This window comes from Sphaerulina musiva (assembly GCF_000320565.1).
Source record: "Sphaerulina musiva SO2202 unplaced genomic scaffold SEPMUscaffold_2, whole genome shotgun sequence".
NCBI classification, from domain to species: Eukaryota; Fungi; Ascomycota; class Dothideomycetes; order Mycosphaerellales; family Mycosphaerellaceae; genus Sphaerulina; species Sphaerulina musiva.
The window spans coordinates 596778-622643 of record NW_016017384.1 but is presented as its reverse complement, the minus strand read 5'-3'; the positions used below and the strand labels follow the sequence as shown (position 1 = coordinate 622643).

Sequence of the window (25866 nt, the reverse complement as noted above, 5' to 3'; positions counted from 1 at the left end):
CTTACAACTTGCTTTTGTCACTTGACCCTCTCTACTATAGCGTGGTGAGTGATGCCCAATGCGAGAGAGAAAGAAAGAAAGAAAGAAAGAAAGAGAGATTACGGTCCTCACTCTGCTCGTGGAAGCGCTGAGCCATCTGTCTCAGTCTCACTCCCCTTCCCTATCCCTTTCCTCTAATCATCATCCTCTGATCCTCCTTTCATCAACTACCTCCGACAAAGAGACAGTACTCCGCATCATTCCATAGCCATTCTGGAAAAAAACCAAAACTAGACCTCTTACAAGGTACCAAAAAAGAACTGTTTTGTTTTTTTCTTCAAAATGTGAAACTTGTACTCCACGGCTCGCTACGGATCCACGCTACCGATGTTGTACTGCATGTGATGCAAGTACTACCTCCTACAGTACTACAGTACTACTCCAGTATAGGTACTATAAGGTCAGGTAGGTAGTAGTTAAAGTAGTTAAAGTAGTACAATTTGACATTACACAAACCTAGCTGTCAGGACACCCTTTTCTCATCGTTTCTCGGTACAAGACTACAATCTACCTTACCCTTACCTTACCTTACATAGTACAAAAGACGTACACATGCATACCTGACCTGACCTTACCTTACATACATACGGCAGAGAGACTTCAAAAGCCTATCTCAGGTACATGTATGGACCTTTGTGGGTAGGTATGTATGTACCTTACCTAGTTAACCTCTTCTCTATACTACCTTCCTGGGCTTGCACGACTGAGTTGTAAGCTCGGAAAAGGCTCTGAAGAGTCCTTCTTCGTGATGAAGTACCTACTTGTATAATGGAAAAGATGCATGCTCATTCTCATGATGCTCTTCTGCTGTCATGGTGGTTTGTTGTTGTCGCTAATTGTTGCTGCATGGCAAAACTCTCACTCTCGCTCTCGCTCACATCATATCTTCTATCTCTTCTCATTCAATTCATGATCAGATTTCATGAACAACAAAAAAAAACATGATGTTTTCATCGCCCACTGGTCAGACTATACGCTCGACTCCCTCTCCGCGTGCCAAACACTCCCGGACGTTCTCTCGTCACACTCCCGCCCGGACTCGATGGTCCCCCTTCCTTTGCATGCAAAATATGCTCGGGCATTTCAATGCCCAGTTTCGTCTCGCACACCCGCTGCCACACTCCCATGACCACTCGCTGTAATTCGCCTCCCATGTCACGTGCCATCAGTCCGACCGCCAACGGCGCAAATTCCTCCACATGCTTGTTGAATTCCGCATCCGGGAATGCCACCACGCCTTCCAACACATCAATCACCACCGGCCTCCACGTCACAATGTTGCGTTGTTGCGTTTCGTCGTCAAGTCCAATGTAGGACGCGATAATGTCCTTGCACAACGGGATCAATGCATGTTCCGTCTCCGGTCGACTCGCCGCTCGTTCCGATGACGTGTCCGCGTACATTCGCAACAATATCGAAACATACACCGACGCCGAACCGGATTCTTGCTTCAGCAAATTCGGCGGTTGCTTCATGAACCCCTCCCGGAAGAGGTTCGCTCGTAGTTTGCGATCCTCGTTGAATCGTTTGGCAAAGTGATACGACTTCTTGAGCAGAGCCATTAATCCGAGCAGGAGGTGAGACGGTATCGATGCGTACACCGCGTCGTTGTTAAAGAGCTCCGAGACCGTCTCGATCATCAGGAGCTGGAGCACGCACTTGGTGATGATTTGGTTAAAGTACCGTCGGCGGGCCGCTGTCACAACGACAGGTGCTTGCCGTGTCGGAGTCGTATTGCTGAAGTCTTCAAGGGAAACCTTTCGTCTGGCTGGTGACGGTGAGCGCTCACCATCGTGGTCCGAGGAGAGTGGAACAGGCGTGGCTGGGACGCGTTCGGTGCCATTGGCTCGTTCGTCATCGAAGCCGTTGACGCCAAACGCGTTGGTATTTGCAGTCATGACAGATGCTGCGTCGTCCATGGCGAGATCGCGAGGCGTGGGCTTGGGCACATCGTGTGCACCGTTGGATGTGTCTCGATCTCGATTGTAGGTCGATGAAGTCGCAGCCGAGAAGAGCTCTTTGGCTTCCGTCTTTGCGAAAAGATCAACAAATGCAGCCACAATCTTCTCCCAGTGCCCAGGACTGAACTTCTTCACGTTCTGCAAAATCAGCTGCTGCAAGCAGTTACTTCCAATGCGCGCTAGCGTGTCGTTCTCTTGACATATGCATAACGTGAGCAACTCCAAAAAGCGATCAAGCATATACTCGAGGCTCTCAAAGAAGTGTGTGAACAAGCTAATCATGTTTCGCAGTGCTTGAATCAGTGTAGTCGATAACCAGACTGACAACTCTTCCGAATTCGCAGCCTCCACATTCACGGACTTGCGATCTCTGAGCACCATGAATATCGGCATGAGTAGTTGTCGCCAAAGTACATCCCAGAAGTCTCGAGGAAACTCGCCACCATAGTTGGTAAGCGTATCGAAGAGATAGTTTAACGCTCGTGACCGTACTTCGAGATCTTCTCCAGTCATGAGCACATCGTGGAAAGCGAACAGTACTGGGAACCAGTACTGCTCTTCTTGCGTTCGTCGAACCGGTTGTTTGGGGATATTTGCTGCCTGTGGTGCATCCTTCAGTCCCGGAGCCTTCTGGCTGAGTGGGCACTCTGGTGTTCTCAGCATCTTTGGCACAGTCGAGCGGAGAGTCTCGATGGCCTGTAAGCTCTTCTTCTGAAACTTGCTATTCTTGCTGAACTCGGTCAAACACACAATCATGTCAGCAAAAGCCGATTGGGAGAGCACCACGCCGAAACGCTCGTTGTACACTTGTGTGACGTTGTCAAAGGCCAGGTTGACGATGCTCTCGTACGGCTCTCTGGCAGCCACAGTGAACACGCCAAACATGGTTCTCCATCCCGACCGGATCATGTCGCCTCTTGCTTGTATCATCTGTATCAGACACCGCAGGACCATATCTTTGACTTGTGATTGCTGTGCATTGCTGAGAATCAGCTCAAAAGGCTTGAGAAAGTCTTTTTGAAACTGGAAGCCGGGCAGCTCCTCAATCTCCATGAAGCGCATACTCAGCTGTCTCAAGCTGTTGAGCGCAAAGAAGACGACATGCGTATTGTTGTGACAACCTACATCAATAAAGTGTTGACCCAGAATTTTCCAGATACTAGTCCACTCAAACTTGACTCGAAGCATATTGTAGCCCGAGATTTCCACCAGTTTTTGTAGAGAATACGTTCGTGGCGTATCTGACTTCCCAGATGACTGAATCTCTTGCCAGCTGACTTGCGTGAGAGCCTTGACAAAGTCGACGATGGCTGTCCCGGAGAGGTTGGCGGTATTTGTGAAGATGCGATCCACTCCGCGGATCATATCAGCGCTCCTGGCATCTTCTGCAATGTCTGCCTGATACGCGCCATGGTTTCCATTGCGCCCGGATGGCCGTCTTTGGATCTGAGTGCTCCTCCTGCCCTGACCATTTGCCTGTGACCCATCGGATCCGCCATTTGCCCTGAGGACGTCAGGAACAGCACCTTCCTCCACGCCACTCGAGATGAGCTGGAACCGATCGAGCTGAGACACCGACGTCAACACGTCTCTCCAACTCTCCTTGAGATAATTGCCTTCTGTATATGCAATCTCGATGAGTGCCCGCAGTGCTTCCACGTTCTTTGCCTTCATCTCGGACAGATTATACAGGTTGGTGCTCCGCGATAAGCTGGAAACAAAGGCTTGCCGCGGGTCCTCCAGATCGAACAGGCACGCAATACGTATTGCAAGCTTTTGGCCCTCCATACACAAACGAATCGTGTCGACATTTTGGCTTTCTTGGGCAGCACCAGACAACGCAGTGAGGAAGCTCATCCACGTCACTTCGAACATAGGTCCAATATGTCGATATGAGCTCGCAACAAGATACCTGCCCTTCGCAGCAGCGGCTGCTCCACCTCCCGCACGTTTTTGTGCCTTGAGTAGGTGTTTGAACAGCAATTCTGTGCGATTACTCATCTCCTCACTTGCTTGCGCATATGCCTCTCTCTGGAGGTCGCGTCCAACATTGGCAAGGGTATTGACGAGCCCGCTGGGCTGTTGCGGAAGTATGCCCAAGTTCGCAGCGTTTGCGCGCTCTGTGTCCAATACAATCTCATTCTGGGCAATCTCGTCGAAGATGCCCTGCAGATACTCATCGGGCAGATCTGCAGAATCATTGATGCCGCGATTGTTTTTAATAAAGTCTTCCACCGTCATGCGCTTCTTCACTTGCGCAGAGTGCTGGTCAGTATTCAACATGATGACGCTGTAAGCAAGCACGTAAGCTGTGTCAGCATTGGCGAACGCGGCAGGGTTCCCAGTCAGATAGCGTTCGGCGAATTTGAGCATCAAACGATCAATCTTCTGCGCCTCACCTGGCAGCCGAAAAGATTGCAAGAATCGTCGCAAGGCATCCACGAACCTCGTCCTCGAGAAGTCCATGTTGTCCACGAAGGCGTGCATGATCTTGATGTTGTCTTCATCACCCTCGCCAAGAAACTCTCCAAGCGACTTTTTGTCGATTCGCTCGTTACCAGAGAAGAACGCGGCAATGTCTCTGGGGTCTGAAGAAGCAATGAAGCCTTCCTTTATCAGCGACTTGATGCCTTTCTTCGGCTTGAAGTTGAACGCACGGACAGCGTTATTCAACGCTGTCTTCTTCTGCTTGACCTTTTCCAGCTCCTCGGGGTCATCTTCTGGTAGTGGAGTGTCTGCCAAGCGAGGAGTGGCAGGGTGTACATCTGCTGACTCGCCAGCAAGCCGTGTGTCCATGCTTTCTCGCTGACCTTCCAGAGAGAGGCGTGAGTCCGTGTCTGCCAATGTGCTGCTGGACGCTTCGGCTCGAGCTTCCTGACTCCAGTTGACCATACTCCTGAGCGTGTCAAGCAAACACTCGAGACTTTGCATCTTCATCGCATACTCGGGAGGATACGCCTGGTCGGTATCGTGCGACGAGCTCATGCTGGCCGTTGTGAGGCTGGGCGGCATTGTTCCTCGTTCTCGCCAGTCGTTGGATGCACTGTTCTGCTTCGAGGCGGCGTCTGCATACGCCTGTTCCTGTAGACCGTTGATCGTCACCGGCTGACTGGCCATTTTACTCACATGCTCAATCATGCGCTGATACATATTGTCAAGAGCCTGCCGATCGCAGTCGTAATTCAAATAGATTTCGACCAACGTGCGCGGATCTGACCCGATCCGCCCAAAGATGTGCTGTACGATATAGCTCTTTTGCCAATGCGGAGCATTGCGTTTGTCCAGTATCGTAATGTAGATCTCTTTGAGGAAGACTTCCAATTCCCGCTTGAGTTGGGATCGTAAATGTTTCATCATCAACGAGAAAATCTCCGCCGAGACTTCAAAGACTTTATTAATACTGCTTGCGCCATTTCTGCTCAGACTCAGACACAGATATTGTTTCACCGCCTGAGTGAACGCGGTGGGATCGGTATTCGATGAGCTTCGGATGGTAGCATGCGGAGAAGTAAAAACCACAAAGTGATTGAAAAGCACAGTATGGATGATGTGCAAGCTCAACAGCTTCGATCGCATGCCCTGAGATTTGACGTCCACAGCATCTTCGACGCGCAGTGCCTTGGTTGACAGCTTGCACATAGCCCGAAATATCAGGAATGCGTCCTTGATATAGATCTCGTCCTCTTCTTCGTCCTCAGCTACAGCCTCTTGCTTGTCGTCCCGTACAGTGATTGACGGAATATCCGGACCGGGGCCAGTCCTCGACGGCCGATCGCGAGGCCTCTTGGCCTTGGTCACCATTGTAGGGGCACTGTCTGTAATTCGAGCATCATCAAAAGACTTTCGAGTCTCGAAGGTCTGGAGTGTCATCTTCGGCTGCGCCTTCTCTTCATCAGGCGTTTGCACATCCGCAACCGAAGGAGTCTCGTCGCCTGCAGTGGCCGATGACACATCCGAGTGAGCATACACACTAGGACTGCCTAAGCTGCCCAGGCCAGGGCCGTTAGGAGCTCGTGCTGCTTTGTTCGCAATCCGTAGCTTGACGCGCTCAAATACCGTGCCGACCATCTGCATCAGGGTCCCCTGCGCAATGTGTTGGTTCGCACTGTTCTTGCTCAACAAGAAGATGTTATACGTCTGCCGGACACTCTTAAGCAAGCCTGCACCATGCACCACAATCTTCTCATCCAGAATGGCCGACAACAAGCTTTTGATGATCTGCATCTGCACATTGACGGGCGTTGATTCCCCCTGAAAGCAGTCGCATATGGTGTCTATTGCCCGGTCGATGAGAGGTGGCCTCCTCCGATCCACAGGTACATCGTCCGAAGGGGCAGCAATGGAAAAGTACGAGTAGCTGATCAGCTTGCCAATGCAGTCCAGCGCAGACACCACGACAGCTTCAGTGGACGACTCCGAAGCCAGGCTCAAGGGCTCGAACATGACCTCGGGGTCGATCTGCGAAGCATCACCGTGCGCAGTCCTGATGGCCGACAGAGCTCGCTGGGCGGAGTCTCCCAGCTCTTTCCGCTTACGAGCATCTTTGGAAGCTGCAATGCTTTCCAGCGCGGACACCACAAATACCATGCTGGTCCGCGTGGACCGGACAGAGCTCTTCGTAGCAGTGGTCGCTGTCGTGGACTGCGAGTCGGTTCGTGGTCGAGTCGCGCCGGAGACGGAGCGTGATGTGGGTGTATCAGGAGCCGACGGAGTCGCAGGCGGCGGCGAGGCCACATGTTCGGACGCGGAGGGAACGTTGGGCTCGTGATGGGGTGTTGAAGAGCCCGGCTGCTGGAGTTCGGTATTGTCGACAGCTTGCGGCTCAGGCTCCTGTGGCTTATCCTTATCCTCAGCATCTGGCGACGTGGTCCCCCCATGCTCGACAGCATCGTCGTTTAGGTCGACTTGCTCGTATGCCGGCTCAGCGTCCTCGTCCTCCTTCTCCATGTTGTTCTGCGAAGGTGTCGTGTCCGCAATCCCATCATCCTCAACCTCATCCCCATCGCGTCGCGGCGGCTGCATCTCCGGGGCAGCCGTCAAGTCCTCTCCCGCCATCAGCAGGCTCAGTGAATGCGGATCTAGATGGAAGCAACTGTCCCTGCGGGCATGCTATACTCGCGGCATTGCTCCTTTGAAATCGAACGGACACGTGGAGATCGAATGGGCCAGTTGGTGGTAGCAGTGGTATATGTGTGGGTGTGTGTGGGTGTGTGGTATATAGGAGTCCGCAGACTAGAAGTAGCTTAGGCTCGTTCTCGATATATGGAAGTTCGCTTTGTCCAAACCTAAGGAAGGCTATTGCGAGGCTAGCGCAGTTCAGCCCTATGAAAGGTGTCGCCAATAGGCCGGATTGTCTGGTACATGTGTGTGAGAGAGAGGTACCTCCTGAGTGGCCGTGTAGAAGGAAAAAGTTACAGACGCGAGCTCATATCACGCGTCTCTACTTCACTTACCTACAGGCCAGACGCACGATGCATGGGTCAACGTGGCAGCTTTTCGGGGGCGGAGGAGAGTAGTGCGTGTGAATGTGGGCAGGATGAGGCAGACAGGCAGGATATTACTAGATGCATTGGAAGGGCCGAAAGTGCAACTCCGCGACACGCTCCGCAAAATAGATTCCAGCTCTCAACCACTTCCGTTGCTTGTCGTACCACCCACACTCTCACCCTCACCTTCACCCTCACCATCCAACTTCCCTTCCTCTCCGCTTCTCCCCCCTACATACACACACACACGCACACCACGCTCGCGCCCTTCGCACATCGCTCCCCGAGGAGTTTGGCGTTCTGCCGCTCACTTCCTCTTCTCGCCAGCTGCAGAGCAGAGCTACCACAGCTGCCGGAAGACAATGGCCGCCGCATCGCTGCTTGCCCGGACCTCGCGCTCAGTCGCAACACGAGGCGCCTGGACACAGCTGAAGACACAACATGCTGCGACGTATGCCATCCCGCTGCTCTTGATCCATCGCCGCCATCAGACACTGACGGCAATGCCTTCTCAGCAGCAGAATACCCGCGCTCTCGGCCTTGGCCAGATACTATGCCTCCAAATGTACGCCCAACAGATACTCCTCATGCCGCTGAATACAGCTCTGACCCCATTCGAACAGCCTACCCACCCCACACCGTCATATCCATGCCTGCCCTCTCCCCCACGATGACCGCCGGAAACATTGGCACATGGCAGAAGAAGCCCGGAGACACCCTCTCCCCCGGAGATGTGTTGGTGGAGATCGAGACAGACAAGGCACAGATGGATTTTGAGTTCCAAGAAGAGGGTGTGCTCGCAGCGATTCTCAAAGACTCGGGCGAGAAGGATATTGCAGTGGGAAATGTGAGTACAAAAAAAAGGCCGAGAGCGCGAGAAAAAAAAAAGGCCAGGCTAAGCTAATCGCGCGATGCAGCCAATTGCGGTCATGATTGAGGAGGGCGGAGATATCTCAGCATTTGAGGGATTCAGCATTGAAGATGCCGGTGGCGACAAGAGTGCGCCGGAGAGCAAGAAGGAGGGCGGACAGGAAACGGCAGAGGCATCGGAGGCCCCGGGCAACCCAGGCTCTGGCACCGCACCCCCTGCACCAAAGGAGGAAGCACCAAAGGCTGTCGAGTCCGAGTCCACTGGCGAAAGACTGCAGCCTTCCATCGAGCGATCCACCATCGGCCCGGCTCTTGCGAAGCTCGCGCTCGAGAAGGGAGTGTCTCTCAAGGGTATCAAGGGCACCGGACCAGGTGGTCGCATCACCAAGAAGGATGTCGAAAGCGCGAAGCCATCCAGCACGAGTGCCGCCCCAGCAGTCGCCGGTGTTGCTGCGGCCCCAAGCTACGAAGATGTCGAGGCGTCGTCCATGCGCAAGACGATCGCCAAGCGCCTGACCGATTCCATGAACCAGAACCCTCACTACTTTGTCGCTTCTACCGTCTCCGTTTCGAAGCTCCTGAAGCTCCGCGCCGCATTGAACACGTCCGGCGAGGGCAAGTACAAGCTCTCGGTAAACGACTTTCTCGTCAAGGCCCTCGCATATGCTGCCCGCAAGGTTCCCGCTGCCAACAGCTCATGGCGTGAGGAGAATGGCAAAGTCTTCATCCGCCAACACAACACGGTCGATGTCTCAGTCGCTGTCGCCACCCCTGTCGGACTCATGACTCCCATTGTCAAGAACGTCACTGGATCTGGTCTCGAGGCTGTCTCATCGCAAATCAAGGATCTTGGCAAGCGCGCCCGAGATGGGAAGCTGAAGCCCGAAGAGTACCAGGGCGGCACCATCACCATTTCCAACATGGGCATGAACAATGCGATTGACCGATTCACTGCTGTCATCAACCCCCCTCAAGCAACGATTCTGGCTGTCGGAGCAGTGAAGAAGGTTGCCGTGCCCAGTGAGGATGGTGAGGGCGTCGAGTGGGACGAGCAAATTGTACTGACGGGCTCGTTTGACCACAAGGTGGTGGACGGAGCCGTGGGAGGCGAATTCATGCGTGAGCTGAAGAAGGTCATTGAGAACCCCTTGGAGCTTCTTCTATAGAGCACGACGATGAGGCGTGGGATCAACACGATATTCGACAGGCGATGGTGAGTCAAGAGGACAAAGTCCCGGCTGTGTATCAAAGTAGCAGTCGAGGACGAATTGCATTTTCTTTTTTGCGCGGGACTTGCGTGTACAGTGAGCGAGTTGGGGGAGGAGGAGTACAGATGGATCTCTCATCAGCGGTGCGAGGGAAATATCAAGTTTTCGGCTAGCGTGATGCATGTTATTGCGTGTATCGGGTACCCGTTTTGTGAGGATGATGTATCAAAAGAGCACGAAATGTCTCTTCTCTCTCTCAGTCTATCTTTTTCTCTCTCCCTTTCTTTTGCATGATGTAAATGAACATATACCAAGTTGTACCTTTCGCTGACCCATGAATGTACGATTGTTGCTCCCGTCACTCCTTTCATGACACGTTACTTAGTACTATTCCTCTTTGCAGCATTCACCGCAAATTCTCGTAAATTCTTCGGAGCATCTCCTCTCGCCATGTGCATTTCCACAAACTTTTTTGAAGGAAGAAAAACCTTTCGTTAGCATCGTCTGTGTGGAAAGGCAAAAGGAAAGAAAAAAAAGGGGACAAAAAAAAACTAACCTGCAACCCCTTCCCCCTCCCAAATCCCTCCTCATCCCTCAACAACTCCTCCAACTCCCTCCTCCCTCTAACCTTCCAAGTCTTCACCCTCTTCTTCTTATTTTCCCCCTCCTCCTCCACAGTCAACACCTCCGGAATTTTACTATACTGCCACCTCTGAATATCATTATAATGCGCCTCAGGTCCATGCACCCACCTCTCAATCTCATACCCATCATTCTCAATGACAAACATAATAACATCCAATTCCAACCTCATAATCGTAGAAAGTTCTTGACAAGTCAGTTGAAAACTTCCATCGCCTTCGAAACATATGACTCTTTTATGTTGTTGAGGAGAGTCTGAATTTTGAAGGTTGTGTTCGCGAGCGTACAAGGCTGCACCTTGAGCGGCTCCGACGCCGTAGCCGATGCTGCTCCAGAGGATTTGATTGATGAGGGTGACGTTGCGAGGGAGGAGGGTTTCCCAAATTCCCATGAAGGAGGTTCCGGTTTCGGTGATCAGGATGTCGTTTGAGCGGAGGAAGGTGGAGAGGCGGGGCCAGAGGTATTCGTGGGTGATGAGGTCTTGTTCTTCTTCTGTTGGAGGGGTTGATGAGGAGGAGGAGGAGGCGATCAGATCATTTGACGTCGTGTCTTCTGCTGCTGTTGCAGCACCGATTTTCTTCGGAATTTCCAAAGCGCAACAAGACAATTTTTCCACCTCCAACGCCTGCTCCAATTTCGGAACAAAAGATTTAAAATATACTTTTTCGAATTTCGCATATCCCACCGCGACACAATCGTATTCGATATCGATCGTATTCAATTTACTGAATTGATACGTAAAACCCGCCGTGTTGAGATCCGATTGGATGGTGCCAATGGTAATCACCAAATCGCTACTTTCCAACGCAGCAGCGACTTCCGGATGTGATGCAGCTCCTGCGTAGAGGCCGACAAAGTTGGGGAGATCTTCGTCGACGGTCCCTTTGCCCATGGGCGCGACGAAGACGGGGAGAGGGGCTTTGCGGATGAGGGCGCTGACGGCGGGGAGGATCTGTAAGAAAAAAAAAATTGTCAGTCAAAAAAGACTCGCTCTCGTGTCGAGCGAAAAAGAAAAGGTGAAAAAAAACTCACCCTCCTCCTCTGCGCCGCCCCATCAACCAAAAACACCGGTCGTCTCGCCTTATAAATCTTCTCCAACACAATCTGCAACGCCAATTCCTCCGCTTCGGAATTACTCGCGCGCGGTCTCGTATCAATCGGGATTTCCAACAAACTCGCATCCACGGCCTGATCGACCATATCCGTCGGTAATTGAATATACACGGGTTGAGAATCTTTGTAACAAATGGCGAGCACACGATCGATTTCTGCAGGAGCAGTAATCGGATCGAGGAGATTGGTTTGCGCAATTGTGATTTCTTGATGGATTCGGGCGAAGACGCGGAAATCGCCGTTTCCGAGCTATAGATAGATATCATCAAGTCGTCAGTAGGTAGTAGAAAAAGAAGAAGAATCTCTTTTTCACAGTAACGAAAAAAAAGAAAAAAAAAAGAAAAACTCACAGTATGATGCAACAACATCCCCTCCCTCTGACTCTTCCTCCCAGGCGTGCCAACAATATGCACAACAGGAACCCGTTCCGCATACGATCCAGCAACAGCATTCACAGCCGAAAGTTCACCGACTCCAAATGTCGTACACAGAGCTCCGAGGCCATTGAGTCGGGCATATGCATCGGCTGCATAGCCCGCGTTTAATTCATTGCAATTCCCGACCCATTGCACGCCGCTGCTGTGCACGAAATCTAACATGCGCAAGGAGAAATCTCCGGGGAGGCCGTGGCAGGAGAGGCAGCCGAGTTGGCGGAGGCGGGTGAAGAGGTATTCGGCGATGTTGACGGTGCGAGGGGGGGTGGTTAGGGAGTGAGGCATTTTTTTGGGTGAGGAGTGATGGTGATGATGGGAGGAGGAGGAGGAAATGGAGGAAATGGAGGGATGTGGTGGTGGTGGGGAGAGGAATGTTCCCAAGAGGGAGCTATGGGTGGTTGAAAACAAGTCTGTGAGAGAAGAAGAATACCAACCTATACGAGTGAGAGTGGGACCGCCTTAATAGTGACTCAGTGCGGCATAGCAAAGGTCTATGGCCTGTCCATCCCATGGCATGGCGTGGGTACGTGAAGTCAGAGCCTGCTCGGCTCAAGACAGGAGGATTCCACGTGACCTGTCCTACCATGGACCGATACTAACCGAGGGCAATGAATCAGGCATCTCTTCGTGGTTTGAGGTAGATGACACACACACACACTCAGATCTATACAACCGTTATCTCATTACACTTTTTGGACGTTTCGACTGTAGCAGTGAATATCTATTCGTGGCCAATGGGCAAGCCAGACTTGACAAACGCCATGGGGGCTATTGCGCCGAGCAGACCCGATGCCTGTCCCGTGATATGAGGGTCGGGCCCGATGAAGTTGTTGGGGAAGCCGACTTCGAAGTCGAGCACGCTCTCCAGCTCGTCGATTTGCTCCTGCGAGAGCTTAATCTCCAAGGACTTGATGTTTTGGTGAAGGTGCTCGACTTTGCGACCACCCTATATCAAGAAACGAATTGGGTCAGCAATTGCACAGGGAGGGCAGCAGTGATTTCCCAGCAGTGACTTACCACAATGGGGAAGACATTCGGTGCCTTGGCCATCACATATGCCAGGGCCACGGCGGTTGGGGACTCTAAGCCATGGGCATTGGCCACCTTCTCCAGTGCTGCGGACATTTTGGCCTCTTTTTCATTCTGTCCTTGGCCCATGATGCTGCGCAAGCCTTCATTGTTCTTCTTGCGCTCCTCCAGCTGCTTCTTGGTCTGGAACTTTCCTCCGCCCTAGAGATATGTCAGTGAACGGCGGCCCGGAAGTATATTTCATGCATGCATGCATGAATGCATGTAGGCATGTATGCATGTAGGCATGTATGCATGCGAGGAGAAACTCACAATGGCATCCCACGGAGCGAGAGCCATGCCGTAGTGGCGAGCCATGGGAAGAATATCCCGCTCAAAGTCGCGGAGCATGACGTTCCATCTGCCCTGGTAGATGGAGAACTGGGTCTTGCCGTGTGACTTGGCGTACTCGTTCGCGGCAGACACGATCCAGGCAGGAGTGTCTGAAATTCCGAGGTAGAGAACCTTGCCCGACTTGACCATGGCATCAAGCGAGTCCATGATCTCTGCATCATTCGTGTTAGCGAAAACCTATGGCTATGGGACCATCTCGGGACCATCTCTCGAGGGGGTGGGGAGAGGGCTGCCTGTCTTACCCTCAATGCTGGTGGTCCAATCCCACCAGTGCAGATACAGAATGTCAATGTAGTCCGTCTGGAGTTTGGCCAAGCTGTCCCGCAAACTGACATGAAGCGAGCGCTTGTGGTTGCCGGCATGGTTGACCGTCTTGCCCTTGCCGTCCTTCTCCATCTTGTAGCAGGTGGTGAACTTGGTGGCAATGACCATGAAGTCACGGTTCTTCTTCTTCTGCATCCACTCTCCAATCCACTCTTCCGACTGCTCATTCTGGTAATTGTTGGCAGTGTCGATGAAGTTGCCACCGGCAGCCTCAAAGGCGTCGAGCAGCTTGAAGCTGTCTTCCTTGCTCATGCTGCCCATGAAATCGTTCCAGGCATCTCCAATGCTCATGGCGCCCAGCTGGAGGGGCGACACTCGCACACCGGCAGTGGACGACAAGACTCGGTAGCGGCCCAGAGGGGTGGCTGGTGCCGGTGCAGGCTGGAACATGGCGGCCATGATGGCGAGGTGTAGGTCGGTGGTATAGGAGGGGAGAGTAGGTTGTGGTGGTGGTGGTGGTGTTGGTAGAAGGTGTTTTGGTGAGAAGGGAAAAGTTCCTGGACCGCCTTTTCTCCTCTTTATACCTCCTCTCCGGTAGTGATGCCATTGGAGAGGGCCCCTCCCTCCTCCATGTCTGCGAGTGAGGGTAAACGCCGCAAAGTCCGTGGGGTGATGTGCCGATCATATCGAATCATTGTCGATGTTCTGTCTTGCTTACACAGGCGCAAGGGATGGATGCAGCTGTACTTGGCGGTAGTCTTTACAACATGAGTACCTAAAGGGACATTGTTCGTGGTATAATGAGAAACAACTCCTTGATGGATGAAAAAGCAGCGATATTCCCTTATTTCCATGCTCTCAATCTTGTACAACTCCATTTGGTGTTTTCTTTCATAAATTCATAAGGTACCTAAGGTAAGTTGATATGTGTGGGGTGATTAATAATGAGAGCGTCTTCTCCACTGCAGCCAAGAACTTCCCCTAGTCATGTCTCTCCTACCGCAAAGTCGAACCATAAGCTACCTCCGTACATTATCTGTGATATACGGACCCCGATTATACACTTGACAGCTACCATGTAACCGGTCCGGCTCTAACCTCCTTGAACAGTCTATATATTCACTTGTGACTTGACTAGGAAATCAAAACAGACTACATGTCGGTAATAACAACCCCCTTAAGAACCTCGTAGGTACGGAGGTAAGGTATCTCTCAAACAAAGCAACAAACCACCTCTCCCTCTCCCTCTCCCTCCCCTCTCCCTCTCCCTCTCCTCTCCCTCCACCTCCCCCTTCCCTCATCGCAATCAATCCCCATCATCAAAAATCAAAATCAAAAATCAATCCTCAAAATCATCATCATCAAAACGCATGCACCACCGCCGAAACCTTCTTCTCACCTCCCCCTTCATCGCCATCCTTTTCCCTCTCCGAAGATCGACCCGACATACTCACCGCCTCTCCATCCAACACGCACGAGAATCTTCCTTGCGTGGGAACATCCTGCCGATACGCCGACGGGAGAATTAATGTGTCTTCGTCGTGCTTGCGCTCTCCGAGCCCGAGGCCGGGAGGAGGCGCGATTTTGTTGAAGAGGTAGTAGAAGAACATGGAGAGGGTGAATCCTGTGTTTTTTGTGTTGTTGTTAGGTAGCGGTTTTTTTGGGGGGGGGGGGCGGGGGTTCCTTTTTTCCTCTCTATTTCTCACTCACCTGTAATAAACCCTAATCTGCTGAGTTTCATCCATGCATTCGGTGGTTGGTTGAGATCTGAGCAGCCAACTACGAGGAAGAAAAAGAGAAAGAAAAAAGAATTGTCAGTATGTTGATTGAGGAGATGATGAATTCATCCAGAGAGAGAGAGAGAGAGAGAGAGAGAGACTCACTGATATATCCTGGCATAGCAGGCGTAATAGCCAAAGAAAACGCCAAAAACGCTCTCCAATTGAAACCATGCCAGTACCAGTATACGGATTGCTCATTACCACGATACAAGTCATCCACTAGATTTCACAATTAATCGTCAGTACACATACCATACCACACGAACAAGATCTTAGGGAGAGGGGGGGGGAACGACCCACTTTTGACAAATCTTTTTCTCACAATCCAAAAATCGGCAATGAGGATTCCAGAGCATGGACCGTAGAAGATGCCAAATCTGCATTTTAATCACAACATCAGTGAGTGAGTGAGTGAGTGACTTGCAATCGGTAGTATGCTTGTCGGCGAGAACCAAAAAAGAAAGAAAAAAAGAAAAAAGAAAGATCAACACACCCATTGAGAACGGCAATAAAAGTCTGAGCCGTAGCAGTGAGTTGCCAGGGATTGACAGCGATGCCCACTGCAGCGATCAAGTATGCACTAGAAGAAAAGAATCTCGTGTCAGTTTTGTAATTTCGACTTGCTTTTCTTTTTTTCCCCCGATCAATCGGGCTCCAATCAAATAGACTAAGTGAAGCACTCTTCTTCTTCCTTTTCTTCTACTACTCACCCTCTCCTAATATTCAAATATTTCGGTGACCAAGCAGTAAGATCCATAGCGGAAGAAACACTATTCAGAACAATATTGACGCAAACTTGAGCGTACGCGCAAGTTGCAGAGGCGAAAAATCTGACCAAAACGAGGTTAGCTAGCGCTCATCATCATCATCATCATCGTAAAGAAGCCGTGGAAAATATGATGGGACTTACACTGCAGCTCGAGAGCGTGGGGAGTTGTTACTGGGGAGGGGAAAAAGTGTTAGCAATTCGTTCCCCTGACGGGTACAAAGAAAAGGGATGTCTCCTGTGTCGACAAGTAAACGTACTGATACTTTTGAATCGCTCGGAGGAGTAAATATGGCTGCCATAATGCCGAACCCAGCGTTTGACTCGCAGCAGAAGTGACGACGATTCCCAGAGCATCTAGATTTCACCATCAGCATCAGCATCAGCATACCAGCTTCCCCAACTCCACCCAAAAACAACACATCTCTCCCCCCCCCAAAAAAAAGAAAAAAAAGGGGGAGGGTCCAATTCCACATACAAGCCGCATAAATCATCAACGGACAAGCAACAATCTGCGCAATCATCGGAATCCGATTCCCATTCTTCGCAAATCGACACCAATCCGCCTGCGACAACGTCACCACTCCGACGTTTCCCAACACGGAAGTCGCTCCATAAATTACCGCCCAGGGCAGCGAGTTTGCTAAAAGTGCGTCCGGTTGGTAGTCGCGAGCGAAGTAGGGCCCGCCCGTGTTGTTGGAGTGGTGGACGGACCAGATCAAAAGTCCGAAAACGGTCAGGGTGAAGCCGACGCAGGATACCATGAAGGGTCGATGCATTTTTTCGGGGGGGAGCCACATGACTATTAGGTCTGTTTACAGAAGAAAAAAATATAAAAATCAGTCTTCCTCAGTGGCAAAAAAAAAAAATAAAAAAAATAAAAACAAAAAAGGGGGGGTTTAAAGAAAGAAAAAAGAAAAAGAAAACTTACAAACAACATAATAAATCACAAATCCCACAAAATCTTTCAACTCCATCGTTCCCTGAGCCAAGGGATGTGTCCAATTTGCCCAGCGGAGAGACATGGTTCCAATCATGGTCGAAACGGCTTGTCCTCCCCACCAGGCTTCAATTCCATCCCAGACGAGACCGGGCATGAGACGGATAAACACGGCGAAGTAAGTGCCTCGCATTCCCCAGCTCATTCGTGAGGCGACGGTGTAGGTGACGTGATGGCTTCCTCCGATCCACTTTGAGGAGGAAAAAAGATATTTTGTTAGTTGATATTTTGGAGGGGGGTATGGTGTTGGTGTTGGTGTGGTTGTTGGGGATCTTTTTTTTTGGCTTTTTCTTTTTCACAACTTACACCACAAAATACACACAAAGCTGCGAGAGCAATGGGAGAGAAAATTCCTGCGGCGAGAGCTTGTTTTCCACTTAATCCAAAGGCGATGAGAGCCGATCCTGTCGAGTAGTTGTAGATTGCGAAACCCTAGATTTTGTTTTTGTTTTTTTTAGTATCCTTCCTTACCCATTCACTCACTCCCGACTACTCTTTTTCTTTTTCTTTTCTTTTTTATCTCTTCCTCTCATCTGAAGAATGCTTCATTCTTCTTCTTTCAATACTTACACCAGTCGACCAATACGTCTACAACAAAAGACAACACGATAATAAGTCAGCACATCACATACACATCTTTCACGCCAAAAAAGAAGAAATACAAAGGATGCGAAAACTCACCACATAATCCCATCCTCCCCACGTCCGTCGAGTTTTATCCAACGGTACCAAATCTAAAATCGAGTCAGACCACCAACCACCACCATCACCACTATCACTATTATTATCATTATTATTACTCACCAGGACAAGTATACTGATCAATCGCATACGTTCCCGTTTTAGGATGTGCGACAGCTAATTTCTCTTTCCATGACGATGAGGAGGAGGTACGGTTTCGAGTCTCTCCTCCTCCTCCAAAGTCGAGAGAGGAGGACATGTTCGTTTTCGTCGGTCGGTTTCGTCGGTCGGGTGGGTGGGTGGTTATATTTCTTTCTTGTTGATTCGCTTCATGAGATAGAAGGAATTTGTGAAAAGGTGGAAGGTAGAGGGTAGAGGGAGAGCGGAGAGTGGAGAGTAAGGCTGAGTGAGGTAGAGTTTGTAGTTTGTAGTTTGTAGGAGTAAGAGTAAGAGTACCTTAGGTAGGTAATAATGGCTGAAGATACGTCGACAAGATACAAAAAGCCTTATCGGCGGGTCAAGAAATGTCTTCAGGGGAGAAGCATGAAGAAGAAAAGCATGTGAGGCAGGTCATGTAGCGTATGATGAGTAACCGTCAGCCTGGTCAGGTAGCTGGTAGTGTGTAGGTGTGTTTTTAGAAAAAAGGGCACGGCGGAAGAGAACAACAAGTTACAACCTGATGAAAGGAAAACGGAAAAAAACCCACAATTACCTACCTAGGTATCTACCTATGCACATTGTCACCAACTTTGCCGGGATCTTTCTCATCTTCTCTTCTGGAGATAAGTAGTTCCCATGGTCTACCCAGCAGGAATAAAAGGAGGAGAGCACATGGCTGTCGCGTGCAAAAAGCGAACAGTCGTTCTCTATCTCTCTAGAGTACAACAAACGCAGTTATACCCTGCATGTACCGTTCCCATCACAAGCTCGAACAAGCATCTTCCACTCCGACGGCATGCTTCTAACTTCTCAGCAGGCATCCATCCTTCACTCCACCAGTAGCACGGGCAGTAGTCTATGCTCCCTATCTCTCCCTCTCTCGCTCCCGCAATCCGGGTCTGCTGGCCGCGGCCGACATGCAACATCTGGCCGTTGGCAAGGTCTGCAGAGGAGAGCTTCAAATCAGCAGGCTTCGATAAGAGAATCTCAACTGTCGCGAGAGCTGACGCCGATAATGCTCTGGGGGGAACGAGGTTCGTCACGCTGTGATTGGCCGGCTGATGTCTTCTGCCAACAGTGCTGATCGGGTTGGTCAGGACATGGATCAGGGGTGGATAACCATACCCCATGCCCATGGTCCCCATCGCATCGGACAGCACTTTGATGCAAGTGCCGAACTCGCGAATCAGAAGTAGCATGTGTTGCCAAGCATGGCCTGTGGAGAATGAGTCTCCCTATCAGTCCCATTATACAGTACAGCCTGCATGATGAATCGAGAGCCGAGAGGTATTCAGGTAGGATGCATCTCTGACTGTAGGCTGAACGTATGGCGCCGCTCATGACCAAGCCGAGATCGCTGCCACGTCGCTATCTTCCTCAGATGTACCAGGCTGTGCTTTCTGTGCTCTGTGACAAGTTTCCCATGCATTCTCGACACTCCTTCTCGCAAAATGGCCCTTCTGCTCAAACCCTTCCACCTTTTCGCTTTGGTCCTCAGCAGCCTGGAGGACATCCCAGCAACGATCATCCCCAACATATGCGAGCTGTACCGCGAGGAGCTCCAGTGTGCCGTATCGAGGCATCCAGCCCAGTGGCTGCATATCTGCAAAATGACGAAAAGACCAATCCACAAGCTCCACTGCTCTGCTATGCTCGGCCTGCATCTGTTCGGGATCCGTCATCTCTCGACATCTGCCCAGCGCGTATTTGGCAGCTTCAACGAAACAGAGGATGAGTCGGTCGTAGGTCATTGCTGTCGGTGTCACACGTAGTGCGAGAAGTTCCGATACGAGGAAGGAGGCTTGCCGCTCATCGGGCGGGTGGGTGACCCGACAGCCTTTGAGCAGAAGATTGAAAGTCTCAATGTTGGCAAAAGATTTTTGCGCTCCGTAGCCAAGAGGTGCAAACGTGTGTATCAGCTTGTACACTTTCAAGGCCTCCGGCAGGTTCTTTTGCTCAACGTAACATTCGATGAGGAGATTGAGAATGGTGATGGATATCTTCCGATCCTGGGCATGCAATTCTTGGAGAGTGATTAACGCCTGTTTGATCAAAGCGGGTTTGTCTTTGAGATAGAGGAAAATCTCCCTGGTTTGGGCTATCGTCGGCTCCATCTTCTCGAGTGGCATGATGGTGAGGATACTGATTGCACGTCCGAGGTCAGGTGGGTTGGCGGAGAGGTAGGCCGTGATCAACAGTTCAAAGTGAATGGGCTTGAATGCAGTCCCTCTTTTGCTCAGATGGGTGAAGACTTCGGTGGCCATTGCAGCATCGCCGGCCTGAGCTGCTGTCGCAAGTATGTTCAAGCATGTTCCAGATGATGGATTGAGGTAGCCTTGGTTGACCTGGCTCATCCACACCAAGGACGTAGCATGATAATGTCGAGCTTCGCTGCCCTTATCGAGCAAATATGACCATACTGCTTGTCGTAACGCCACCTCTCCGGCATCGTATCGCGTTCGCATGATTCGAAACGCCTCCTCGATCTCGCCAGCATCGCACAGCATGAACACCGCCATATCATGTAACCATGGCTCAATCTGCATTTGCGCCCGTCTCATCTTGTCCAACCTCTCGAGTGCCTGCTCGAAGAGACCCTCTCGCAGCATTCCAGCAACCATATCGTGCCAGCCTTCTTCCGTAATCTGTAACCATCTTTTGTGCATATAGTCGAGGATTTCCGTCCGGAGCAGGTGATCGAGATGGACGCTCAGCACCTTCAGCACGGCGTGACATGTCCCGACATCTGGCGACATGCCGTCCTTCCGCATCTCATCCAGCAGATCATGGACCCTCCAGGCCGCACCAAACTCATTGTGAATATTGCTTAAGATCAGAGCGTTGTACAGCTGTAGATTTGGCCGCTCTCTTCGTGCCGTCACGAGATATTCAGCAATCTCCTGACACCAGTGTGTCTTTCCTCGCGCAGCATACGAACGAAGTCGCCCGTACAGAAAGCGCGTTTCTTCCGGCTCCATGTCGAAATCGACTCGCACATTCCGTAGCTTCTCAGCCTCTTTTTGAGCGCCATCGGTTGCATAATGCCGGCGGTGTCGTCGTTCCACGTTTCCTGCGAGCGGAATTGGTCTCTGCTGCGCGCCATGTGATGAGCTCGCGGTCCATGGTCGCAAGCATCGGGGCGCTGATGCTTGACGGCTGTTGCTGAGCACGCGAGACGTTCGTGGTAAGGCTGGCAACGTCCATGACGGGCATAGACATTGCCAAAGGGGGTCAATGGCAAGTTTCGCGGTGTTCATAGCATGAAGGTATTTGCGCTTCTGTCCGAACTGTAGAGATTCACTTCACGGAGAAGAAGTGGGCCCGGGTCCGACGGGCCGCACCTTCCCGGGACTGGGTCTGCATCTGCCATAAATATAATATGTCCCAGGGCATAGCACGAACTCGATGGCATGAACTCGTTTGGAATGGTAGACAGGCTGCAGTAGCAGCAATGCACACTATCAGCTATCCATAAGTCCTTTTCTCTCTATGTACTATGTACGACAGGGGTATATCTAGGCTCGGTGAAGAGACTTCGTTTCATGCTCACTTCGTCTCCGCTATGGTGTCAGGGTGCGACGTCGACGCTGAAGTGCCTGACCTCCCATGTTTTGATCTGATGCTCAGTTTCCGACCAATTCTAGTGACCAAACTGGGCTTCCGCTCCGCCGGTGTTGACGAAGCTGCAATATCAGACGTGACATCCGAACCACGAATACCTTGTTCAGAGAAGCGAGACGCATTCGCAGGAGGGGAAGTCGGTGAGGCTAAGCTGCCGCTTTCTGTACCTGGCACACGTCCAGAAGTGGGAGACTTTGACGCATCTGTGCTGTCTTTTGGCAGTGCCGCTGGTGTGGATGTTGTAGATGTTGGCGCCGCAGTAGGGCTGGAAGAGCGGACAGCTGGTGTAGATGGTGCTACTGGCGCGACTCGCGTTTGCTCAGCGTCTTCAGCAACTTTCTGCAAGGACTCTCGACCGGCATGATGAGGTTCGGTTGTCACTGCCGAATGACCACTAGGAGCAAGGCTTGCACGCCTTTCTCGATCCTGCCCGGCTCTTTCACCCAGAATGATACCACCAGCCGTTGGTATCTTGCCAGGGGTGTGCGATGAAAAGCGTCGACTGTCAATAGTCGACGGACCAGTCTGGCTTGTGGTGATAGACTCGTTCCTCGTGAGACTCGATCGTGTGCTAATGCTATCGGCATCACCGTACATCTTACCTTTGCCCTTCTCGCGCTTGGGCGATGCTGCACCAGGAGGCACATTGGGGCCAAGGTGATTTGGCAGCAACGTACCGCTGTCTCCTCGTGGCTCGACCACGATCGAGTCTGCCCCATTGGTTGCTGCTGACGACTGCGTAGCCACAGGCCCCTTGCCATCAGCAGGCTGGACGCGCGCCGTGTTCCCCTGTGCCTCAGATGATGGTGCTGAGATCTGGGGAGCTTGGAATTTGGGGTCCAAGTCAGCATCCTCGGAGGTACTAGAAACATTCTCTCGTTTCATGAACGGATTACTGAATAGCGACGAGATGAATGCTGGTCCTGTCTGCACTGGCTTGTCCCCGTCCTGGTCAAGCGGTTGAGGATTATACGTTGTATCGGGGCCTGCTGCTGTTGGGTTGCTGCAGCAAGTCAGAATATCTCCCATGCCTCATGTGAAGTCTATTGGATCACATGCTGGGGGCATCTGTATTACCTTACTCTTGCCGATTGACTTACCTGAGATTCTGAGGGTCCTTGGGAGTAGGATATGGCTCGATCGTGGCGGTTTTCTTTGAATCCATACCAACAGGCAGGCCAGCAGAGACAGGCTCAACAGCCTTGTTTTGCGTAGTGCCGAGGGGCTGGCCTATGGTGTAGCCACCCAAAGTGCCAGAATGTGGCTCATGTTCGGTCGTCTTCGGTACTATTGGATCGGTAGTGTGCGTCTGCTTTGGTGCAGCTATAGCAGATTATCAGTGGGTACTTTCAAATATACGAGGCGTAGGCAGAGGCAGGCTTACAGATAAATGCCAAGCTCTTGTCGGAGTGGGCAGGATCTTCACGCCGTTCGAGGGCGCCCTCATCGACCGCTTTTGATATTGCCGAACGGCTTTGTGGCCCGTTGCCACGTGAGACAGCTGAGGTTGGTGTACTTGTTCCGCCCACGAACTGCAAGCCTTGATTCGAGGTTGCCGGGTCATGTTTGCTCATGCCAATGTCATGGTTCAATGGTCGTGTACCTGCACTGGTCTGGGTGCTGGCACCATGAGACTGCTCGACATCGCCATGGCTAGTCGTTCTGGAGTCTGGTAATGCTGTTGTTTGTTGCTCATGGGTCGATGAGCCTGGTACTGAATTTTTTTGTTGCTCATGGGTGGATGGGTCTGTAGTCGCTGCTCCACCAAGTCCAACGGCAGACGCAAGACTCCCCAGAATGCCTCCAGCCGGTGCTGCTTCCTTCTCATCGGTAGCGAGCGATTTGAGAGGTGCGGCAACATCTTTGGAGTTGGCAATAGCTGCCAAGTACACACCAAATTAGGGCCGCGGCGTACAAGACCGGCAGACTTGGGATTCTGACTCACTTGTATGGTCACTCGTTGTGCCAGTGGTGAGATGCGAATCTTCCAAATTCCCAGAATCATAAGGCTGATCTGCTGTGCCCGCTCCCGACACACCGTTCAATGGCTCATGTCCGGCGGTCTCATTGTTGGCAGAAGCTGTGGTGGCATCGCCGAGCCCGATTGCTGTCTTTAAACTTTCCATGCTACTGTCCGGAAATCTCGCAAAGGCAAGAAGTGAATGCAATCCTGGGCTTGTGAAGTGTCCCGTACGTAGTGTGAGTTGGTGATGTTTCCGTTGGCGGCCGTGGTGAGATGGAGTCTTGGCACGATCGATTCACGTTCCATGCACTGGCAGTGGTAGTACCTACGAGGAAGATGAGTGTCGGTGGAGGAACCTGGATGCAAGATATACTGGATGGACTCCAAGCTGTAATCACAGTACAGGTATGCAAAGCAGCAGCACACGGACACGGGAGGTGATGTAGGTATGACAATGACGCAGCTTCGAGGCCGACTACCTACCTTACATACCTAGTTAGCTTCGATCTCGGTACGGCGCAAGCAGATGGTTATAGCGGTCCAATCAGGGCGTCGTCTGGGCTTCAATGGCGTTTGATCCATGGGCGTCAAACAGGTTGGCAGATGCCATTCCTCCCTCTCAAAAAGGAACCGGGCCGTGTGGCATTCGCCACAATCAATATCGTGATTCGTGATATGATAGTACATGTGTGCACGGTGGTAGGAGGTAGCACCCTAACGCTTTGCGGCACTTCGCTGCCACACCGTTAATTCCCCTTGGCTGGCAGCCTTCTCGATACCTTAGTCATACAGTAGCAGTCGAACAATACATACTTCTGACTGATGCTGATTGTATAGGTAGCCAGGGATATCATCGCATCATGCATCATCCCTCCCAAAACGCCTCCGAAACACTGTGGCACCGCTAAAAAACTCCTTCGCTTGGGACACATTCAACCAGCTGCCAAAAGGCTTATTATAGCGTATGCGGGCTGGGTCACGGAGCCATAGCCAGGTAGTATCCCATTTTCACGCCTGTCCTGTTTGCCAGCCATCGAACCCCACGTTTCCAAACTCTCTCTTCGACTCCACCTGCATGAACCTTATGTGAGAACCCGATGAAGCTTGTCGTACTCCTTCTTGGTCATGAATGAGATGGGGATGACATCGGACTTCTTGTTCTCTTTCAAGCTCTTCCGACACACCGGGCAGCTACCAGTGCCCCGATCACTGTTCTTAGCAGCAGCTCGTAGAGCCTGGATCAGACATTCGTGACAAAAGAAATGCCCACATGCAGTAGCAGTACAATTCGTGAAGTTCTCCAAGCAGATGATGCACGATCGCTGTCCAATCTTCTGCGGCATAGCATCCTCGAGCGCTTGTTGTTGTGCCTCAGTGGCTTTTTGCTGCTGAGCCTGCACTAGCTCTTCTTCAGCGGAGGGAGCCTCGTTTGCCAAACCGATCTCCTCGATTCTTGCCGATGGCTTGTGACGTTTGCTATCCGTGGAGCTGCTTGCGGCAATGGCATCTGTCGCCGATCGTTTACGTTTTGGCTGCCGTGAAGTGGACTGTCGCGGCGAGCCTTCGGTCAGGTCGACCACGCTCGTGCGGTGGCTTCGTCGAGTGGGCGGCATATCGGGGACCTCGATCTCTTCTTCGTCTTCAGAGTCGGTATCTTCGAGCGAGATGAACTCGTGCGTTCTATAGGAGGTCGGCGTGGAGACTCTGATGGGATGCACTGTTTCGTCGTCTACGTCGAGGTTGAACGTAGGCTCGGATGGTCGTTGACGTTCGAGGTCCGGAGGTGACACTGGCAGGTCTCTTTCTGGGTGCTCGTGCGTGAGCTCCTCGTTGTCGAAGGTGAAGAGGCGTGGTTGTGCTGCTTCATCGTCTGCACGAGGAGGCCTTTGTTCTACGTCAGCGCTCCTTCTGGCTCACTTTCATATTCCTATCTGCCCGGTGCAGTAACTGAGGTGTTTTCCCGTCTTCTGCCCCGTACTGACCTCTCGTACTGAGGCTGCAGTAGTCCCTGCCAAATATTTTGCGCATCGTGATGCAGGCCATCCCCATATTCGGGCTCATTGGTGTTTTCCGGATCGTCAAGCAAGTCGAAGTTCCACGTCTCCATATCCACGGCTGTCACTCCCCAGTCACGTTGTCCAGCATAATTCAAGGGCAGGATAGAGAGATACTGGACATGTATGAAGTCACAGATACCTGACGCAACCAAGGGCAGGACGGTGAAACATGGAGGATCGGCCGGCGCCACTCGCACTGCTGTTCTCTGCTCTGCTCTGCTCTGCCACTAGGAGGTACTTGGTAGCTACCTATAGTTCTCTAGGAGGTAGGGCTTGGGAAGTCCGGCCGAAGCGAACACCTTAGGAGGTAAGGTAGGAGTTAGGAAGGGAACCGAAGGGTCATGACGATCTCCAAATTTCTGCAGCTCCAGTCCCTACCTCCTACCCTAAGGTACAGGT

General features: G+C 51.6%; 8 protein-coding genes across 8 annotated transcripts; 1 reads left to right on the top strand and 7 right to left on the bottom strand.

Annotated features, from left to right (window-relative positions):
- Nucleotides 1–845: 845 nt before the first annotated feature.
- Nucleotides 846–7184, bottom strand: SEPMUDRAFT_147043 (uncharacterized protein). The gene has a single exon (XM_016904048.1). It carries the CDS (start codon nucleotides 7053–7055, stop codon nucleotides 990–992), a length of 6066 nt encoding a protein of 2021 aa, XP_016763182.1. The 5' UTR covers nucleotides 7056–7184; the 3' UTR covers nucleotides 846–989.
- A 518-nt stretch (nucleotides 7185–7702) lies between these two features.
- Nucleotides 7703–12100, top strand: SEPMUDRAFT_147042 (pyruvate dehydrogenase complex). Its single transcript, XM_016904047.1, has 7 exons — nucleotides 7703–7937; nucleotides 8002–8051; nucleotides 8110–8333; nucleotides 8404–10031; nucleotides 10121–11158; nucleotides 11239–11568; nucleotides 11670–12100. Exons 1-4 carry the CDS (start codon nucleotides 7849–7851, stop codon nucleotides 9520–9522), a joined length of 1482 nt encoding a protein of 493 aa, XP_016763180.1. The 5' UTR covers nucleotides 7703–7848; the 3' UTR covers nucleotides 9523–10031; nucleotides 10121–11158; nucleotides 11239–11568; nucleotides 11670–12100.
- Nucleotides 9942–12038, bottom strand: SEPMUDRAFT_114186 (pyruvate decarboxylase; the record flags this gene model as incomplete). Its single annotated transcript, XM_016901080.1, has 4 exons — nucleotides 9942–10031; nucleotides 10121–11158; nucleotides 11239–11568; nucleotides 11670–12038. 4 exons carry the CDS (start codon nucleotides 12036–12038, stop codon nucleotides 9942–9944), a joined length of 1827 nt encoding a protein of 608 aa, XP_016763181.1.
- Nucleotides 12101–12474: 374 nt separating the features above from the next.
- SEPMUDRAFT_39495 (aryl-alcohol dehydrogenase Aad14) lies at nucleotides 12475–13889 on the bottom strand (the record flags this gene model as incomplete). The annotated part of the gene is made up of 4 exons (XM_016908745.1): nucleotides 12475–12699; nucleotides 12771–12983; nucleotides 13095–13327; nucleotides 13418–13889. 4 exons carry the CDS (start codon nucleotides 13887–13889, stop codon nucleotides 12475–12477), a joined length of 1143 nt encoding a protein of 380 aa, XP_016763179.1.
- Nucleotides 13890–14800: 911 nt separating this feature from the next.
- SEPMUDRAFT_59460 (Transp_cyt_pur-domain-containing protein) lies at nucleotides 14801–17817 on the bottom strand (the record flags this gene model as incomplete). Its single annotated transcript, XM_016909493.1, has 13 exons — nucleotides 14801–15063; nucleotides 15150–15218; nucleotides 15323–15439; nucleotides 15521–15597; nucleotides 15714–15800; nucleotides 15931–16050; nucleotides 16131–16160; nucleotides 16247–16343; nucleotides 16465–16797; nucleotides 16918–17176; nucleotides 17293–17418; nucleotides 17557–17574; nucleotides 17668–17817. The coding sequence occupies 13 exons, from the start codon at nucleotides 17815–17817 to the stop codon at nucleotides 14801–14803; spliced, it is 1746 nt and encodes a 581-aa protein (XP_016763178.1).
- Nucleotides 17818–18461: 644 nt separating this feature from the next.
- Nucleotides 18462–20859, bottom strand: SEPMUDRAFT_147040 (uncharacterized protein). The gene has a single exon (XM_016904046.1). It carries the CDS (start codon nucleotides 20802–20804, stop codon nucleotides 19164–19166), a length of 1641 nt encoding a protein of 546 aa, XP_016763177.1. The 5' UTR covers nucleotides 20805–20859; the 3' UTR covers nucleotides 18462–19163.
- A 429-nt stretch (nucleotides 20860–21288) lies between these two features.
- SEPMUDRAFT_123439 (uncharacterized protein) lies at nucleotides 21289–23828 on the bottom strand. The gene is made up of 3 exons (XM_016901841.1): nucleotides 22832–23828; nucleotides 22548–22770; nucleotides 21289–22450 (listed from the first exon to the last, which is right to left on the bottom strand). The coding sequence occupies exons 1-3, from the start codon at nucleotides 23019–23021 to the stop codon at nucleotides 21373–21375; spliced, it is 1491 nt and encodes a 496-aa protein (XP_016763176.1). The 5' UTR covers nucleotides 23022–23828; the 3' UTR covers nucleotides 21289–21372.
- A 252-nt stretch (nucleotides 23829–24080) lies between these two features.
- On the bottom strand, nucleotides 24081–25685 carry SEPMUDRAFT_123435 (uncharacterized protein). Its single transcript, XM_016901840.1, has one exon. It carries the CDS (start codon nucleotides 25021–25023, stop codon nucleotides 24493–24495), a length of 531 nt encoding a protein of 176 aa, XP_016763175.1. The 5' UTR covers nucleotides 25024–25685; the 3' UTR covers nucleotides 24081–24492.
- Between the last annotated feature and the right edge of the window lie 181 nt (nucleotides 25686–25866).

Coding starts and splice junctions, on each gene's coding strand:
- SEPMUDRAFT_147043 (XM_016904048.1), bottom strand. CDS start 7,055: ATGGCGGGAGAGGACTTGACGGCTGCCCCGGAGATGCAGCCGCCGCGA.
- SEPMUDRAFT_147042 (XM_016904047.1), top strand. CDS start 7,849: ATGGCCGCCGCATCGCTGCTTGCCCGGACCTCGCGCTCAGTCGCAACA. Junction 7,938..8,001: donor AAGACACAACATGCTGCGAC/GTATGCCATCCC, acceptor ATGCCTTCTCAG/CAGCAGAATACCCGCGCTCT. Junction 8,334..8,403: donor AGGATATTGCAGTGGGAAAT/GTGAGTACAAAA, acceptor CGCGCGATGCAG/CCAATTGCGGTCATGATTGA.
- SEPMUDRAFT_147040 (XM_016904046.1), bottom strand. CDS start 20,804: ATGGAGCCGGAAGAAACGCGCTTTCTGTACGGGCGACTTCGTTCGTAT.
- SEPMUDRAFT_123439 (XM_016901841.1), bottom strand. CDS start 23,021: ATGAGCAAACATGACCCGGCAACCTCGAATCAAGGCTTGCAGTTCGTG. Junction 22,771..22,831: donor CAAGAGCTTGGCATTTATCT/GTAAGCCTGCCT, acceptor AATCTGCTATAG/CTGCACCAAAGCAGACGCAC. Junction 22,451..22,547: donor AAGGACCCTCAGAATCTCAG/GTAAGTCAATCG, acceptor GACTTGCTGCAG/CAACCCAACAGCAGCAGGCC.
- SEPMUDRAFT_123435 (XM_016901840.1), bottom strand. CDS start 25,023: ATGCCGCCCACTCGACGAAGCCACCGCACGAGCGTGGTCGACCTGACC.